General features: G+C 34.0%; 1 protein-coding gene across 1 annotated transcript in view; it reads right to left on the bottom strand.

Moving 5' to 3' along the window:
• The window catches only part of LOC125235192 (Down syndrome cell adhesion molecule-like protein Dscam2), a 169,285-nt gene that overhangs the window by 32,795 nt on the left and 120,748 nt on the right, over positions 1 to 15,742 (bottom strand). The window contains exons 6-13 of the mRNA XM_048141667.1: positions 15,407 to 15,450; positions 14,318 to 14,403; positions 12,370 to 12,461; positions 11,916 to 12,070; positions 11,505 to 11,595; positions 9,695 to 9,970; positions 7,165 to 7,333; positions 272 to 407 (exon numbers count right to left, since the gene is read on the bottom strand). Of these exons, the coding sequence (XP_047997624.1) occupies positions 272 to 407; positions 7,165 to 7,333; positions 9,695 to 9,970; positions 11,505 to 11,595; positions 11,916 to 12,070; positions 12,370 to 12,461; positions 14,318 to 14,403; positions 15,407 to 15,450 (1,049 nt within the window). The remainder of the gene's footprint in view (positions 1 to 271; positions 408 to 7,164; positions 7,334 to 9,694; positions 9,971 to 11,504; positions 11,596 to 11,915; positions 12,071 to 12,369; positions 12,462 to 14,317; positions 14,404 to 15,406; positions 15,451 to 15,742) is intronic.

Below are 15,742 nucleotides of genomic sequence, written 5' to 3'. Positions count from 1 at the left end.
CCAACAAATGTGATTTTAGGATATATATTTATTGACTATATGATTGACCTTTTGCCACAAGCCGTAACATGAACGCTTACAATTTTCTACATACAAATTAAATCCAAGGTAATAACGCCTTTATTTTTCGTTTTTACCTGAGTGTAACGAACATATGCAATTGCAAGAAAGGAACAACAAAAGAATAATTCTCTTGAGACTCTGATTGACTTAGACTTTCCGCGGATTAATTAGGTAATGTTTAAACAAAGTAAAGCCTGATTTTACTCACCATTTATGAAAAGGTCGGCTGTCTGGTTCACTTTTCCGACGTGATTGGTAGCTATGCAGGTGTACTTTCCACAGTGTTCCAAAGACACCCTCTTGATGATTAAAACGCTGAATAGTTCTGAACTTCTCTCATTTATCTGTAAAAATATATATTTAGTGATTATTTAAAGTACTTATAGCCAAGTTAATTACTTAACAAGAATATTCTTTGCTTTAAGTTACACGTTTGAGCTTACATGCTAAATTTTGATTTTTATCATTAATAAGTAAGTTTATCACTAGAGATCGTTATCAAGGTGCACTTTTCGTGGCAAACGGTACGGTTGGCAAAAAAAACAAATACTTACATTTAAATATTCACTTTGTTCTTAACTACAAAATAAATACTTACCTTCTTAGGATTACACTTCTACGGTACAAAGCCTTTTCCGACCAACTCTATATTTTTAAAACAATATAGGTTTGTAAATGACATTAATTATGTCACAAAAATACATTACGCGAAGTGTAAGTATATTATTTTAATCCAAATAATCAAATGCACTCTAGATACGACTATCTAGAATTGTTATTCAAGTAGGTACCTAGTTCAAGTCAAAAGTATAAGTAGTGCACGAAGCCAAATCTGTTGAACAAATTTCAGTTATCTGTTTAATGTAATTTAGATAAGTAATTATAAATATGTATATATATAATAATAAGTAATTATAAATTATAGTTAAGTATATAATGTTTTAAATACTTGTGTATTTGTTTTTTTGCCAACCATACTCTGCCACCAATACAGCACGCTGATAACGATCTTTATTTATCACTAACGTATTCATTGCCATTATACCTCTAAATCAAAATACTTATATAAAGTGTTTAATATTGAAATGTTTAATAAGTTTGGTATATTGACATTATTGACATCATATCGCCAAACCCAATTTGGAAAAGTTCAAAAATGTAAAGAAAAGCTTCAAAAAATAAAGGTAGTGGCCCTTACGATTTAAGAAGGTGCGATAGGTATTAGGGCTTTGGCCGTTTTGAGAAGAGTAAATAGTTAAATACTACTGTGAATAGGTCACAGATCAATACAACAAGATGGCCCTTACAGGGCGACTCGCGGTCACCAAGCATACGACAAATCAGGTTTATAAAAGTTTGAACGCGTGCGACACCGATCAGTAGCGCCCAAGTATACGACCCGCTAACAGTGTCCGTGTCCGCTCGGGAAAAAATCTTAAATAATCAATTTTGGTTGCAAACAATGGTCTCTTACAGCATAAAGTGGTGTGGCAAGTCTTCTAACACTTCTACATGTAAAAAAGATGGAACAACATTCCACAGTTAAGTCAAATTAATTATTTTGTTGAATATTGTTTATTGTCCGCGGAGTTCATTTATACTGGTCAATATGGTTGTGCTGAGCGGCGCCGAGGCGCGTCCATCCCTCTTTACCGAGTTAACAATGTGATATGCTATCCCTTTCACGTAAACGACTAGGCATGGGGCCATGTTAGTTTATGTCTGTTGCGGGAACTTCGTACTGCCGTTCGTACCATGTGCTACCATTTTATGAAATATAAAAGAAAGCAGATTTGTAATAGTGAATAATTATCTAGAATCTGTAGTCTGTAGTGGTATTTAGTTCATTGATTAGTTTAGAATATTTAGTTGGTTATTTAACTTAGTAAACGTAAGTAAAAATGCACAGTTTAGTTATTAGTTACTAGAATGATTTTTATTGAGATGCTATCACAATTATCATCCTCCTTGCGTTATCCCGGCATCGGCATTCGCCACGGCTCATGGGAGCCTGGGGTCCGCTTTGGAAACTACTACCAAGATTTGGCGTAGGCACTAGTTTTATGAAAGCGACTGCCATCTGACCTTCCAACCCGAAGGGTAACTAGGCCTTATTATAATTTAATTATAATATTATAATTTGTTGCAAAACAAATTCACCACAGTACTGGTACCGGTACCATTGTCTATAATAGACATGTCCCATTCCCATCCCTACTGCTAATCATAAAGGCGCGCCATTATTTGAAACGACCAATGGCAGCACCGTGCGCGCCCGCCTCACCCCGCAAGGATTGGTGATTTGCGTCTCGAACAATATCGCTTGCATTTGGCTTCTAGTGGGGTGTTCTGTGGAATAGGTACAGAAAGTACATAGGTGTCTAAAATTTGTATATATACACGGTGTACATACGCGTATATGCATTGTCAAATCATCGAATTCAGGGGACGATAAACACGGGTGTACTAATCAATCAGTTGTGATTCAGTGAGCCGTGACCAATTTACGTATCGCTTGTCATATCCCGTTCATATCTATTAGCGGTAGGCTGTGGCAGCCATTTGGGAGTGACAGTGTAGCAAAACCTGCGACGGAAACTTTTCCAAAGCAAAAACTCGTAGACTTTCATCAACATCAAAAGGTCATTAACAGTCAAGTGCCAGTATCTTCACGTTCTTCACGGTAATAAAAAATATCAGCTACCTATTTTAATACCTACTCGTAACGGTGGTTTATGACTTTAAGACATTAGATATGTGTAAAATAATGTAAGTTTAAAGTTCTCACTGCTGAATTTGTTATGAAACCTCACATTAGGTATTATAATTGTAAATGGCGGTAGGTAGGTACTTTCTTCCTGACTAAGAGTTTGATAACGATGAATACTCATCAACACATTAACTTCGTGTAATGTGAAACACGAGCAATGAATTAACTGTGACTCTTATTTGTTATTTATTACTTAGATTACAAAATGTATTGTGCAAAGGTAATTAACTAGCAGGCGAGTAATGATTACAGTACGTGCGCAACTTTAGTTATTAAGCATTTCAGATTAGTAATCCAACTAGAAACCCAATCGTGACAGTGCAGAATGGAACGAAAACAAGATTAGTACAGTGACCTGCATTGTTACCAATTCTATTGGCTTCGTGCGAAGTGCATGGAGGGGGTAAGCAAAGCGATCGCAGTGCTTGCGGTGGTCAAAATCGACACTGATTGTTGTTGTTATCTATCAAAACTCATAAAATATAATACAATGTGTAATGTTTGATATGGGGCATCAATGTTGTTTCGTTGTTAATTGTAAAAATAATGGTATAAATAGTCGTTGGACGTTCTATGCGTTTCTTAGAGCACACTGGAAATTGGATCAAAGAACTAAATGGATAGCTACGGTGAAAAGAAAACGTAAGTGACATGTCAAAACTGTCTTTTTCTGTAGTCTGCGGTTGGAAGTTTATACCGTGAGTAATGCTTTGGAAACTGATTTTTGGTATTATATCCATGTTTTTATAATCTATCTAGCTATCTACCTAAATTACACTTGAAATAGTAGCTCTTGTTATTCGATTTATTAAAAATTAACGAAAAATCGTTAAAATATAATGTTTGTTTACATGTCATTTTTTGACATTTTCCACTTCATGTTCACATGGTAGTGGGCGTAATTGACGTGCTCGTAGTCAATAGAGCCACATGCTATGTGCCCGCAGAAAGGCTATTTTAATAAGGTTCCTAAAGTAAAATATTTTAACATATTTCTATTAAATTTAGTAGAAAGTAAGAACTTATGAGCTACCTATCATGTGTACCTACTAACAAAAGGATTCTTTAATTTTATGTAACTTTAACCCTTTTATGTCATTTTATAAATTATAATCTTTATCTAGTCTACCGATGAGGAGCCACACTCAGAGATTATGACAGATGGCGCCACCTTATTAGTCCATTGCACAGATAAAGAATTTTATACGTGAGAGCGAGAAGAAGATATTTTTTTCTCTCATACATATGAATGACAGCGATATGCCTAGACACTTCGGCTGCCCTACGCAGAAATCAAGTATCTCAAAATTTTCCAAAAAATGGTTTTTTACATCATTCGATTCATTTTTTCAAAATACATCTTTCAGTATTTTTTTGAAATTTTTATAATGAATATTTTTCAAAATACAGAACTTTAAAAAAATCAAGTATCTTTTTTTAACGGGGTATTCTACGCTAAAGTCAAGTATCTACCCCATTTCTATCTTGAAATCGAGTATCTTGCGAAAGATACTTGCAATTCATATTAGATGGCTAAGTTACTTGACTTCAGAGTTGAAATATTGATATTGATTGCGAAGTTACTTGACTTCAGCGTAGAAATATTGATATTTATTGATAAGTTACTTGACTTCATCGTATAGAACTATTGATATTGATTGCGAACTTACTTGACTTCGGCGTCTATCATTTTGTTATGATGTCAAAAGCTTGTAATTACTCAGTTACTTTATGTATTTCTACCTGACTTATTAAGTAGAAATTGGATTTAAAAATAACTGCTGTCCATGTTTTTCTCATAATTATCTGATGCTTTATTTCGTGCATGGTATAAAATATTTTATTTTAACTACAGTCAAGTTCCCTATTATTATAATTAAGGAAGACTATAACTTTCATTATTTTTTTCTGTCTTCGAGTATTTAGGAACCTACCTACTGTACTTAATTAATATTGTGCGTTCCACGGGAAATCGCTTTCGAGGTTTTTTTTTGTTATTTAAATAGTCTCTTACAACGTAAGTAATTGATTAAGTTTAATGAGTATTTTTGAACTCTTCCTGACAGAAAAACCTCTTAAACCTATAATCTTAAGACAACTTGCATTCAAACACAACCAGAGCTTCTTTTCCGTGGATTACTCCAATATTGCACTTATATTAAAACTTAATTTACACAAGCATGACATACACTACATTAAAGGCATCTATCTAAAATGTATACATTGTATACATATACTAGCGGTCCGCCCCGGCTGCGCACGGGGCTTTCATAAAAATGGTTATAGTAATTTGTCCTTAAAAGATAGACATATGCTATTACGGACTTTCTTGTATGTCTATGAATAATACACAATTTCGCCATACATTGTTTTGATATAGCTCAAACAGTTTGGGCAGCGATTTCGATTAAAGCTCTCAGCCAGCAGAATTTTGTCCGACTTGATTAGCAAAAATTGACATATTTCAACCAATACAAACAAGATCTCAACAAATTATATACCAAAACCTTTCCCAAGAATCATTCTATTAATTGGTGAAAATTGAATGAAAATCCGGTTTGTAGTTTTTGTTTTCTAAATATCTATACAGTTAAAAATAACAAGCCTACCAAAGCTAAATGAAAGCTAAATGAAAACAGTTCAAGATACTTGCTTTCTTGTAGAAAAGCTTTAAAGTTTTCTTATCGCATTCTACGCAGAAAGCTGTTTTTGTATTTTAAAATGATTGTGCTAATAATTTTGAAAAAATAATTATAGTACACTATTAATGATATCTAGTATAATAAAGTTCGTCTGTTTTAAAGGCTATCAATTAATTAATAAGCATATAATCAGGAAAATTAAAAAAATCGTTTTTTCGCTCTACTGTAAAATTTGACAAAACCCAGATACTTGATTTCTGCTTAGGGCAGCCGACTTGCACATACGTCACCAGGCGGGATCAAATGTCAGTGTGCCTCCTCATTAGTCCTACATATGTCATTTCCATATTTGTTTATATTGCTCAAATCAATGAACTTGATATTTCAGTAAGTATAACCTTTTTTCGTTATTGTGTCTTATAAACTTATAAACTTTTTATGTGCAATAAATATGTCAGTAAACTAAGAAATGGTTTTGTTAAGATCGGTATATTGTTACTTTGGTACCTACCATAGGGAGTTCGTTCAGTATGTAAAGCCATGCCTTAGTAACTAAGCTACAATTGTTACGCTGCACCACAAGTGTATGTAGAGATAACACTGTGGAATATCGCCAGAATTTCCTAGGTCTTAAGGGGCTCCACACGGTTTTCATCGATTTTTGACAAGTTTTGAGTTGAAACTCCTAAATTTGCACTACAGATAGAATTATAAGACCAACGGCCATCGCCCATCGGTTTCCTTTATCTCTATTCGTAAGATTGCAAAAAAAAAACTTATTTTTTATGATCTTTTGAAACATGGCCTAATAAAACACTTTTATCGAAATTTGATTTTAGTGAAAGGTGTTACATACATGAAATCGACATGTTTGGATTTATCTTTGAGTTTTCAATTTCAAACTAATGAAAACAAAAGTTATGAGTTAACAATGAGCTCTGAAGTAACTATAAGATACTATTTTGTTTAAAGATGATGCTGTTAATATGATAGGCTTTAGAAACTATCATAATATTAATGGATTCAAATCGAAGGTCATTGTGCAAGGAACGCCCTTAACCCACCTCGAACAGGGAGATTGGGTGGTGGGCCGAATATGGCTAATGGATGCGCCTCCAGATAGAGGATTCAGGGGAACAATAAAATGATGGAATGCATTGAAGAGGTTTCTAAGTTGTATAAGTTATTATTTTGATTTGGTATATACCAATTTAAGTTCTCATATGAAACATGCAAAGTTTGTTAAATAAATGAAACGTTCATTAAATTAAATGTTTACTTTTAATTTAGTTTATGTTTAAGTTCCATTACTCTGTTATATTTATGTCTAAAGGTTGTCTATTACAGATCCTAATTTGTATGATAAGGCCGCCTTTTATTATGAAATATTCCTATGTGCTTCCTTGTATTATTTTTATGCTAAAGATGTTTTTTTATTGTGTGACAATGTAAGATAGGTATTAATTTTGAAATTCAAAGAGACCCTTGCCGGCATAGAAATTTGTCCCACGGTAAGTTCAAGAAGGCTTAATTGTGTTGTGGGTACATAGAAAACATCCATGACTTGGTAAGAAATATTTATAAATAATCCCATTACCGAGATTCAAACCCAGGATCGCGGTTTAGTAGGCAGGGTCACTAACCGACTGAGCCAGACCGGTCGTCAAAAAGTTTGACGAAATTACTAACCTTGAGACTCGCTGGCATTTTCTTCCCATCTTTCAACCAGGAGAAGTATATCGGGGGGTCGCCACTGATGATGTTGCAGGTTATCTGTACAATCTGTCCTTCTTTCAGCCCTGTGCCCACGCGCAGCTCGTCCAGTTCAGGAGCTTCGACTACTTGAATTTCGAAAGACCTAAAATAATTTAAATATATACATAATCGACGCTGGAACGGCTAATTGACTAACAGACCATTTTTGGGCATATGGAGTTATATAAATCATTGGAATCAGCGATTTTTTCTGCGTCTAACGAGCCGGGTTTCAAAACGATCTGAAGACTTTTTTGGCTTGTTAGCAATTTGGAAAAAGGCAATATACTAAAAACATTTTCTCTAACAAGCCACTTTTTTGACAAATTATTGAGATACTGGCTATATGTTAAAGCCAAAAACACTTGTTTGGATGTTAGTCAATTACGTTTAGTGTAATTTTATATGTTTTAGTTTATAAGTCATTTTACCGGAATAAAAAAATGTTATGATTATACGTTAACCATTTTTCTAGAACCACGGTAGTAAAGAACTGCACGTTAGCCGTTTAACCAGAACCGCGGCAGTCAAAAACTGCACGTTAGTCGTTTATCCCAACCGGCGAAATAGTGGCTTAGGTGGTTTACCTAAACACTTTTCTAAATTTATATTTTTTTTAATAAACAATTTGAATGTATGACACAATGCTGTTTTTTTTAAGTGAAATTGTTGTATTATGTTTAAAAAGTGCATAAATACACTTAGAATATCTCGCACAAATAAATTCAACTTAATTAAAGAATCTTTCATGACAAATCAAATAGTTTTCAGTATGACAGTTTCTAAAAACAGGTGTTAGTTTTTGGTGAAGTGCCTTTTAAGCTGTTATACCAGTATTTCATAATGTTAGCTAGTAGCTGTTATGCATTTTCTTCGATTCTACTTTTGTTTGAAACATCTTATTTTATGTTCTTTTGGGTTGGGTTTTAAAGCTAATAGTTGCATAAGTTAAGTATCCGTTCCCTAAGAAACTATGAATATGGTGGTTAGAACTTTATCCTGGCTTTGAAAAAATGACAATTGTCTTACGTGCACTTTATTTCGTAAATACGTACATATATCGAAATACAATCATATTGATCAAATAAACAACACAAAGACCTCCAACTTCGTAGTACGTCGTTTTATTGTATAATAGATAAATAAAAAGTTATGATTTAAAAAAAAAAAGTTTATATTGGCTCTCCTGTAAAGTTTGCAAAATGCACGTTAGTCAATTAGCCTTTCCAGCGTCGATATAATAACTAGCTTTTGCTTAGGCTTCGCTCAATTTAGAAAGAGACAAAAAGTAGCCTATGTCACTCTCTATCCCTTCAACTATATCTCCACTTAAAAAATCACGTTAATTCGTCCCTGCGTTTTGCCGTGAAAGACGGAAAACAAACAGACACTCACACTAAGTATCCCATTTGTAATATTAGTATGGACTTATGGCTGTCATTGACGTCCTCAAACTTTTTCTAAATGAAATACATAAGAAACAACGAAATTTTACTTTAAACTTAATAAAAACATTAATAATGAAAAGTCATTCTTCTGAAAACAATACATAGTCTGTAATTTCTACACTACTATAAATGCATCAAGAAAAAATATAAAATTCCCATGCAATAAACGAGCTGTAATTATTTTGTATTAAATTTTTCTCCGTTATAAAAGTTTAACCGTTTGCGCTACTAACTAATAGTTATTTATTGAAAATCTTTTCACGAATTAACGTACCAAGTGGAATGAGGAATGTTTTTGACACACCACTTGACCAGTTTATTTAATCGTGTACACTTATTTTGTTGGTCACAAAGTAATTTATATTTTATGAATGCAAGTTTTTAAAAAACAATCAACCTTACAATTAAAACAATGAACCTTACAATTTTTTTCATTAAAAATACGTATGAAAACCACACTAAATTGATTTCTTCCTCTTTTTCAAGTCTAAAAATATGTTAGCTATCTCTTTGTTGATATCAAATTGCATTTCAACGAGATGCAGTTCAAGTAAGTACCTACTACATATTTACTCGTAGATAGTTTCATTTAGGTCACTTCTGTGAAACGTGTGTGAAACACTAAACATAATTTTAAATCGATATAGAGAACAAATAAAATTATTTTTCAGTTTATAATGTAATGTTAAATATTTATTAAGAGTTTGTATGTTGTATAATATTCAGTAAAATAACAGTTTAACGTTAAATATATACTTCATAGCAACATACATTTTGGTTCACGTTTAAAAATAATATTAACCCTCAAATGCATTTTCTAACCATGATTTTGTTTCTGAAATCTCTAGTTGGGAATAAAACACACATCGATATGAGACTATCGTCCTTCAGGGTTATTATGCCACAGTATAATGAAATTAACGTTAGTCTGATTATCATGTTATACCAGTTGTTAGAATGTTGGCTACAATATGCTTAAAGGGTACGTCTTAATATAATAGTGCCCATAGACTTACCTTCTTGCCATTTCACCTGAAGGACTATGTACAATACACGTGTAGGAATCTCCATTACTCTCCTTCAATACTTTTGGTATACTTAGAACTCCGTCTTCATTAGGTTCAAATATCTGCCGCTTTATACGTTTAATTTCATTTCCTGTATAATATTGTTCTTCACTAAGATTTTTTTCAGTGGGCTTCCTCTGTGATTGGCTCGATCTCTTATACCGAGGATGTTGTGATATCATTGAACTTAATACTCTTTTTCCCCTGTGCTCCCATTCGAGTTTGCTGAAGAAGTAATAATGTTTTAAATATGTTGATAATCTATGTTATTAAATGTTTATATTTAAGCACTGATAGGGATTACAGTCTGACCAATAAGAGTAGAAATTAAAAGGTGGCAACATCGTAGTGTCGTCCCGTTTTCTCACACATATTCATTTGAAAGCGATGACACTACAATGTTGCCACTTTTTGGTCAGACTGTAGGCATGATCAAGAAGAGAGATTCAAACTCCAGCGTGTACAAATGTATTAACCCCATATCCTTACTTATTTATAGGTGAAAAACTTAAGAAAGTCACCTGTTGTATGTGTGAGTGACGTGTTCGAATAGAGAACACATATTTAAAATTAGTAACACAAACAAAACAAACGCCTATTCGAACACGTCACTCACACATACAACAGGTGACTTTCTTAAGTTTTTCACATATACCCCATTAAGTCATTATAGAGGTAAGTTAAATATATCTGTCTATTGTAACTTGAAAACATTTTATTGTTTATTAATACGTAAACCAAGACCTCGATGTACACGTTTTGTCACAATGAAATGTTTTTAATATACCAACATTACAAATAATTATGTTTTCCCCTCACTAGCTCGGAAACACGTGTTTTGTCCTTTAATACCAGCGGGCAAAAACGCATTTTATCCACTAGTGGGTAAAGTAATTTGACCTTGAATAAAGTCAAATTAACTGCTTTAAAATTGATAAAAGTAGGTGAATCTAGTAATAAAGATGATTTACCACCTGTGGAACTACTGGAAGAAGTGATAAACGCATTTTTTGCGTTGTAGTTTCCTCGCTATAGTGAGGGGAAAAGTTTTGTGTTACACTCGGGTGCAAATGTATTTTACTTCTCGTGTGTTAAAAAACTCGCAAGTTCAGGATTCTATTCTCGAACCACTCGCTTCGCTCGTGGTTCAACTATAGAATCCTTTCACTTGCTCGTTCCACACTCGGCGTTAAAATACAACTTTGCCCCCTTGTATAACAAATAACTATTTTTAAGAAGCACGACACATAGATGTCTAGCCTTGTTTTATTTTTATATACTTGTACGTAGCTCCATTTTACACGAGAATTTTCTCCTCCAATTATTAATTTCCAATGTTGCTAGCTTGCGAGTACTCCAGGTAAAATATGGGTTGTTATTCTTTAATTATCTTACCCGATAGAGAACTCGATTGTGTTATGTGAAATTTAAATTAAATTTCTTCATATATTTACACAAATGTTATTCCAGACAATTGTTGGGTTAGAATACATTATTAGAAGGTCTGAACTGGAAGTGGATACTGGTTGTTATTCCTCAAATCCAACCACAAAAGTTTCTTCCCAACTGATGACCACTGACAAGTAATCCGTCACATATTCAAGAAATAAGTCTGTGAATAAACTCCAATGCCTATTTGTGGGCGGTGGAGGTTATTTAAAGCTACAATTACAAAGATATAGTAAGAAACTATTTCCTATACATCAAATTTTATTATTTCCATAATAAGTCAAACTTGAGACTAACGCATGACACGTACCTTATTGGAAACCCATAGTAGGGGCACCGCAACTTCAAGGGCTCTCCGCTCTGAACTTTTATTGGCGGTAAAGACCTGATATACGGTGGACCTAAAACGTGAAAGTCGTTAAAGTAAAACTCCTTAATGCTTCGTATGACTTTGCTGTTCACATACTTATTGTTTTGTTTCGTTGACTTGATGTCGCGACATATGTACTTATACGCTACAAATGTATATAATGTAGGTGCAATATGAATATTATTTTCATTGCATTTTTACCACGCCTGCATTAGGGGTGACACAACCAGTGCTTCTACCGCTCTGCAGGAGTAATAAAGCCCTCCGCTCTCGATTGTGTTATGTTAAAAGTGTGACACCACACCGACACCGTCAGGTGACATCATCTATCCTGTAGTGTATATGTCTTACCATAAACGTCAATCCTAGCAGAGTGACTGACGCTAGACTCCCCTTCCACCGCTATGCAGGAGTATAACCCTCCGTCCTCCACTCTAGACCGTGTTATGTTTAAGTGTGACACCACACCGACTCCGTTGGGTGACATCATCTGTCCTATAGTATATCTGAAATTTATTATTACATCGTAGTTGTTTGCTATTGTTAACTCAGTGTATCATGAAATTTAAGAACAAAAATGGACAGATAAACGAGGCACCACTATTACTTAAAAAAATAATAATAGCCTGTCTGGAGCTACCATTAAAATAGGAAGATTTTTGCCTCCTGGTGCAGAAAGAAATATAGGAACCCTTAAAAGCGATTTAGGTTATTACAGTGTAGCGAAAATGCAGTTTGATAAAATTTTGTGGTACTTATATTTGCTGTGATGGGAGACTAAGCAGATGTCTACATTATCATTTACCTTTGTTCTGTGTTTGGGGATATGACGACTCCATCTCTGTCCCATACGAACCGAGGTGGCCTCTCAGCCGTTGCAGTGCATTGTAAACTTACCTAAAATAAATTAAGTAATTAATAAAAAAATGGCCAGGTACGAGTTAATGTTTAGAAATTACCTATATCAGATAAGTAAACTTGGAAGAGTCAGAAGACTGGTTTTAAAACAATTTTTAGTAAAAAAAATATATATGCTATCGACAATGCATTTAGGTTAGTTTTGTTTCCTTGTTCATAAAAGTATCTAATTTAAATTTAAACCCATAGGTTCATTTCTAAATAGTAGGTATATATGTAAATGGGATGTACTTTTAGGAACCTAGATTTATGCTTCTCAGTTATTTATGTTGATTATTTTAAATATAATATAACCGATCACTTATATCAAAATATCTTGTTATAAAATATGTACATACTGCCTCATAATAATGACACCCAAGACCGTGTAAAGAAGAGAAAACGAAGTTGGAAACCGGTCTCTGCCAAAAACCAGTACAAAGCTAACCTATGTCAGTAATACGTAAGATAGTGGGACGAATTTCAAGAATTAAAATTAAACCTAAAACCACTGGTCGCGGTAACGCTGAAAGTGAACGCAGCCGACGCGCGCGAAGGAGGGTAGATCGCGCGCTGTCTATACAACTTTAACATCCACCCGCCTTCGTCAGTTTTCCGTGATCATGATGCATGCAACTGCGTCGAAATATCGGGAGCTCGACAAAAATCAAAAAGGTAATCACGGTCTATATCCCGGTCAATATAAGTCTAATGAAAATAACCGTGAATCATTCAAAACTCTTATAAATATTGTATTAAAAAAGACTCTTACTATATTTCTTTCCTATTTTTTATTTTCATACAAAAATACAATACAATCTCTATTATGCCTTTGTTGATAAAATAAAATATTACACGTCAGGTCAGGTACATAGGTCATAGTGTGGGCATAGTATTAGTAATGTGCTGACTTCCTTACATTAAATTTGCTGAGCTAGTTGACCTATGTTATTGTTGTGTGAATGTTTTTCTTCAACAACTAAATAGTTATATATATGAATATGTATGTAGGTATGTGGGTAGCTTTTGCACATTGTAATTTTTCCTCAGTCACCCGTTGAGCTCAGAGACCACGAACGCTGTAGTGTTCGAAACGTCGGGATGAATTGTAAATTCATTATACACGATTTAATCCATTTTCATAGTTTTTATTTCATGAGTAACTATCGCGGTAACTGAAGACAATATTAACTAAATGGTTACAAATAATAATTATCATCAAATTATCACCATATCATAATCTGGTCCAGGCAGGCAATTATGGTCGCGCGATAAATGATAAAACATCTGGCCGTCCCTATAATCGCACTTACTAATAGTGCGACAGGGACGGCCTGATATTTTATCGTCTATCGCGCGACCATGCTACCCGTGCTGTACTAGCTTTTGCCCGCGGCTTCGCTTGCGTTAGAAAGAGACAAAAGTAGCATATGTCACTCTCCATCCCTTCAACTATCTCCACTTAAAAAACATGTCAATCCGTCGCTCCGTTTGACCGTGAAAGGCGGACAAACAAACAAACACACATTATCTTTGGTGAAATAACGAATTCTTCCACTTCAGATTATAGAGTAACTAGCTTTTCCCTTTTGTAATAAACTAGCTTTTGACCGCGGCTTCGCTCGCGTAAGAAAATTCGTCGCTCCGGTTTTGCCGTGAAAGACGGACAAACAGACAAACACCCTTTCCCATTTGTAATATTAGTATGGATTTGACATTATTATTTATATTTCAATAATTATATATGTATAGCCCAATTTCGTCGGTAAACTTTGATTAAACCTCTGTATACTCATATATACTGCCATCATGTACCAAATTACCTAGATGGAATTATTCCAAACGCAATTACTTACGTCATCCCCGGGAGTCACAATCTTCTCGTTAAAATTGTGTGTTATAATAATATTGCCGGATACTAAATCTCGCCTGAAGCGGGAAACTGAAATGAAATCATGCTCTTCTGAGATAGTAAAGATAAAATACAGATATTTGTGCGACTGATTGCATAAATTATACGTTTAAAGGACTTCTTTTATGACTCTCAGCTGAGATAAATCGGATAACTCTTTCAAATCGTATGGTAAATCATTTTAAGAACAGGTAACTGTTAATAAATCACTAAACATGATTTATATTCGTTACAAATTATGCGGACAGAGAACAATTGACGAATATAAGGGAAGTTATTTGAAATTTGTATTTCCAAACAGGCCTATTGAAGTTGTAGCTATTTGATGCGTTTCCACTATTACCTATAGTCATACACCAATGTCAGAATAATTAGAGTAACAATTTCAGCGGAAGAAATCTAAAAAAATGTCAGTCTCATATCGGAAACAGAATAACAAGAATTCGGATACGCACGCGATATAAGTATTGCTGATGGGTTTTCTCAGAATATGACTGTTATCGCTACTTCCCTTTTCAGTCAGGTGCAGCTTTAAACAAACGGTTAATTTCTCAGAAGGAAGTTGCAAATTGCACTTCAACTGACTCAAACCAATGAATTACTAGAAATAAATGCTTAGGTAGGTACAGTCAAGTGCAAAAATACGTATCGATTTTATCCGCTTAAAAATATGTACCGAGACCTTATTCCGCCGACATAAAGTGCTATGGGACATATTTTTGATAAGTTGTACGCACCCATATTTTTACACTTGACTGTACATGATGCTCATTTCGGTCAAAGCATTCACAGTTATTAAAGTTCCACAACCTACACAAAATCAAAATTTAAAAGCCTGTTCACCTTCAAATGCCCAATAACAGAATTTAGCTGGTTATATTAACTCGTCGTATCATTACTAAGGAAGACATGAAATAACAAAATATTGAATTTTCAGTTGTTTCATATCAAAATAGATACAACAATACAAATTCATAAATAATAAGTCATAATAAAATTGTATATGAATAGACATCGTGGAAAAGAAGCTTACCAATAATAAATCCTTTTCGTCTTGTTTTTCTGTGCGAAATAATTCTGTAACAAAATAGTAGATCGTTAGTGAAAATAGTTATTACTTGTTATTCTTCTTAAAAACGAATTGTAAAGATTGATTTTATCATTGTAAAAATATAATTTATTTCACATCCGGTCTGGCCTAGCGCGTATTGTCCTTGCCTGTTAAGTCACGGTCCTGTGTTCGAAGCCTGGTAAGGGCATTTGTATCATGAGCACAGATATTTGGTTCTGCGTCATGAATGTTTTCTTTATAAGTATATAAATTTTTGTACATTGTATATCGTTGTCTGAGTACTCACAATAACTATCT

This window comes from Leguminivora glycinivorella, chromosome 2 (assembly GCF_023078275.1).
Source record: "Leguminivora glycinivorella isolate SPB_JAAS2020 chromosome 2, LegGlyc_1.1, whole genome shotgun sequence".
Taxonomy (NCBI): Eukaryota; Metazoa; Arthropoda; class Insecta; order Lepidoptera; family Tortricidae; genus Leguminivora; species Leguminivora glycinivorella.
The sequence above is the reverse complement of the archived record's forward strand: the minus strand, read 5'-3'. Positions and strand labels throughout refer to the sequence as shown.